This window comes from Lucilia sericata, unplaced genomic scaffold (assembly GCF_015586225.1).
Source record: "Lucilia sericata isolate MDLA Ls3-8-SP2 unplaced genomic scaffold, ASM1558622v1 Contig000255F_arrow, whole genome shotgun sequence".
In the NCBI taxonomy this organism is placed as follows: domain Eukaryota; kingdom Metazoa; phylum Arthropoda; class Insecta; order Diptera; family Calliphoridae; genus Lucilia; species Lucilia sericata.
Window position 1 is genome coordinate 365,985 of NW_023994281.1, and position 2,735 is coordinate 368,719.

The 2,735-nt window shown below is 31.8% G+C and overlaps 1 protein-coding gene across 1 annotated transcript; it reads left to right on the top strand.

Moving 5' to 3' along the window:
• Nucleotides 1-1,241: 1,241 nt before the first annotated feature.
• LOC119602824 (protein sisterless A-like) lies at nt 1,242-1,907 on the top strand (the record flags this gene model as incomplete). The annotated part of the gene is made up of 1 exon (XM_037954576.1): nt 1,242-1,907. A coding segment is annotated over exon 1 (585 nt), but the record flags the coding sequence as incomplete, so codon positions are not given.
• Nucleotides 1,908-2,735: the final 828 nt, after the last annotated feature.

The window sequence follows — 2,735 nt, forward strand, 5'->3', positions numbered from 1 at the left end:
TCTTTTGGAGAAAGAGACAAGAACATTTAACATATATATGAGCTCAAAAGTCCTATTCGGGTGGTACGGTTTTATGGGGCTAAGCGAAATAATTGACCGATTTTAACCATTTTCCAAAAAGATGAGTATGTGCTAAATCTTATCAAGTTATCTTAAAAATTGCTACCGGTAGCGTGTGCACACACAGACGGACAAAAAGACGGACATAAGGACATTGCTACATCGACTCAGAAAGTCGATTGGTATACTTGAATGTATGACTAATATTTTTGGTTGTTACAAACACCACTATATTGATGAAGGGTTTATTCTAAATTGTAAATAAAATATCCTATAAGAGAGCGGGTAAATAAGCACCTAAATAAATTTAAGGCTTTCTTTTGATTTTGAGAAAAATAAATCCTAATATTTATTTTATTTGTGAATAATATGTATACGTATTAATTATTCTAATCTTAAACATTATAGACATGTTGATAAACACGTACAGAAACCATAATTTTTCCGCATCTAAAGAGATGCCTCTAACAAGCTCGAACATGTTTTAACACAAATAATAATACACAATTTAACCCTATGCAAATAAACAGATTAATAAACTCAAAACAGATAAACAACAAATTCGCGATACCAGCTATAACAAACAACAAATAAGAAAACGAAAATAAGTAAATAACAAAACCTTTTTATAATCCACCAAAAAACAGGTAGACAAATAGACAAACAGGCGACTTTTATCCCAATTTCCAGCATCAAAATAACATTTGTCAAACAGATGATGTAGCGAAAATAAAGAAACGAAGAAAAATATTTTCCGCTAAGTGCAAAAATAACAATTGAAGGGAAAATTTTGTTATGTAGACAACGAAATAAAATCATAAAAATTCTTATACAAACAATACCTGCTGAGAAACATCATAATCATCATCAGGAGCAGTAGTATCAGCATCATTTTATACAAGAAATATTATCTAACACAAACATACATATAAAAACTAATAGCAACAACAATAAAGTATGTGGTGACATTGAAGATGTTTGAAAATTGATAGAAATGTTATCAACTAAATTATGGAATCACACTGTGCGCACTGTGGCTTGATTGTCTGGTTACAAAGGCGATGATGTGTAAATGATAAACTGCATAGCAGTAGCTGGTCAATTTAGATAAGAAATAAAGTCATATATAAAATGCATTTACCAAACCCATTTGACATCTTAGTAATTACATTCAATTCAAAAGTTCAACACTTCCACAGAGAAGAAAAAATCAAATCGACAAACATATTTACTTGAAAAAGTTAAACGGACATTTTACTCAAATGAATCACTACCCACATCAACACCAGCAGAAACGACAACAAAGTCCTGATGAAAAAACAACAGGCATGATTTTACAGGATGCCTGCACATCCTTAACACAAAATCTCCAAATGCAATCCATCAATTCGTATCAGCACATAAGCTCTCAATATATTGATCAGGTTGTGGAAATTGAAATGAAACGTCTAAAAGCCAATTGCAGTCGAGAAGAAGAAAATTATGTTGAACAAATGCTTTTGGAAAATCCCATAATTGTCGAAAGACGTACAACAACATCATCTCTAAGTGAAGCAAATAATAATAATGATGCCACTGATTACTGTTACTCAAATGTTCAAGATGTCGATGTTGGCAAGGATGAAGAAATCTTTGGGCAACAACAACAACAACGTTCAGAATCCTGTCGTCGCTCTCGCATCAATAACAAAATTAAAAAAGCCAAATCGAAATATCGCCATAAGTTTATGTCGAATAAACTGCTGCAGAGTGCCAATGTATTGCAATGCTTACAGAAGCTAATTGAACAAACGGAAAATCAACTCATCAATCAGGGATTCAATGCATTACAATTGCTTGAATTAAGAAAAATTTTTTATAACGATGCAGAATAAAATTGTAATTAAGTAGTTGGAAGAGTATGAAATAAAACTTTTGAAATTATTGTTTTTTTCTTAAGCGTAATGGAATGCTTAAATTTATTTTCTTTATATTAAAAATAAAAGGAATTTTGTTCCAAAAATTAAATATTATCCAATGTAATCACGGCACATGGTTATACAAAGTATTCAACAACTGAATCTCCTAATCTAAGATCCTAAAGTAACCGCAGATTCTTCCTTATGTATATTTATGGTACTTTCCTCAATTTAAGGTGATTTGGAAAATCCCTTAGATATTTGCTGACAGATAGTGAGATAATGTTATTTCTGGTCATTAAGTAGAAAATTCAAAGTATTGGATCGATCCTCGCTCGCTTTTATAAAGATAGTTAGGTGTTTTTTTCGATCGACGTTGGAAAATTAAGCTTAGATCAAGAAAATAATGAAGGAACTAATACCGACTTTTGGGAAATTTTAAATGTGCTAGATTAATAGTTAGTTCTTTATTCGAATCGACATTCATTCGAAAATTGGATAATTAAGCTTCGGTAGACTCCGTGAAGCAGACTTTTAGGACATTTGATCCTGATTTTGTGGATCCAAACATGTGAAACTATAATGTTGGAATCTGGACGAGCCTCTAAATAAACAGGTTAATTTTGCCTATATATAAATTTCGGCTACAGATCAAGATGATCAATATCCTTTTCTGAAGCGACTTCTTTTCAAATGCCCATATCTTCAGTGTAGATTTAGCTGACGTGCTTGCCTTCTCAATTGATGATTTAGATTCGCCTTCGTCAGGATTTGCTT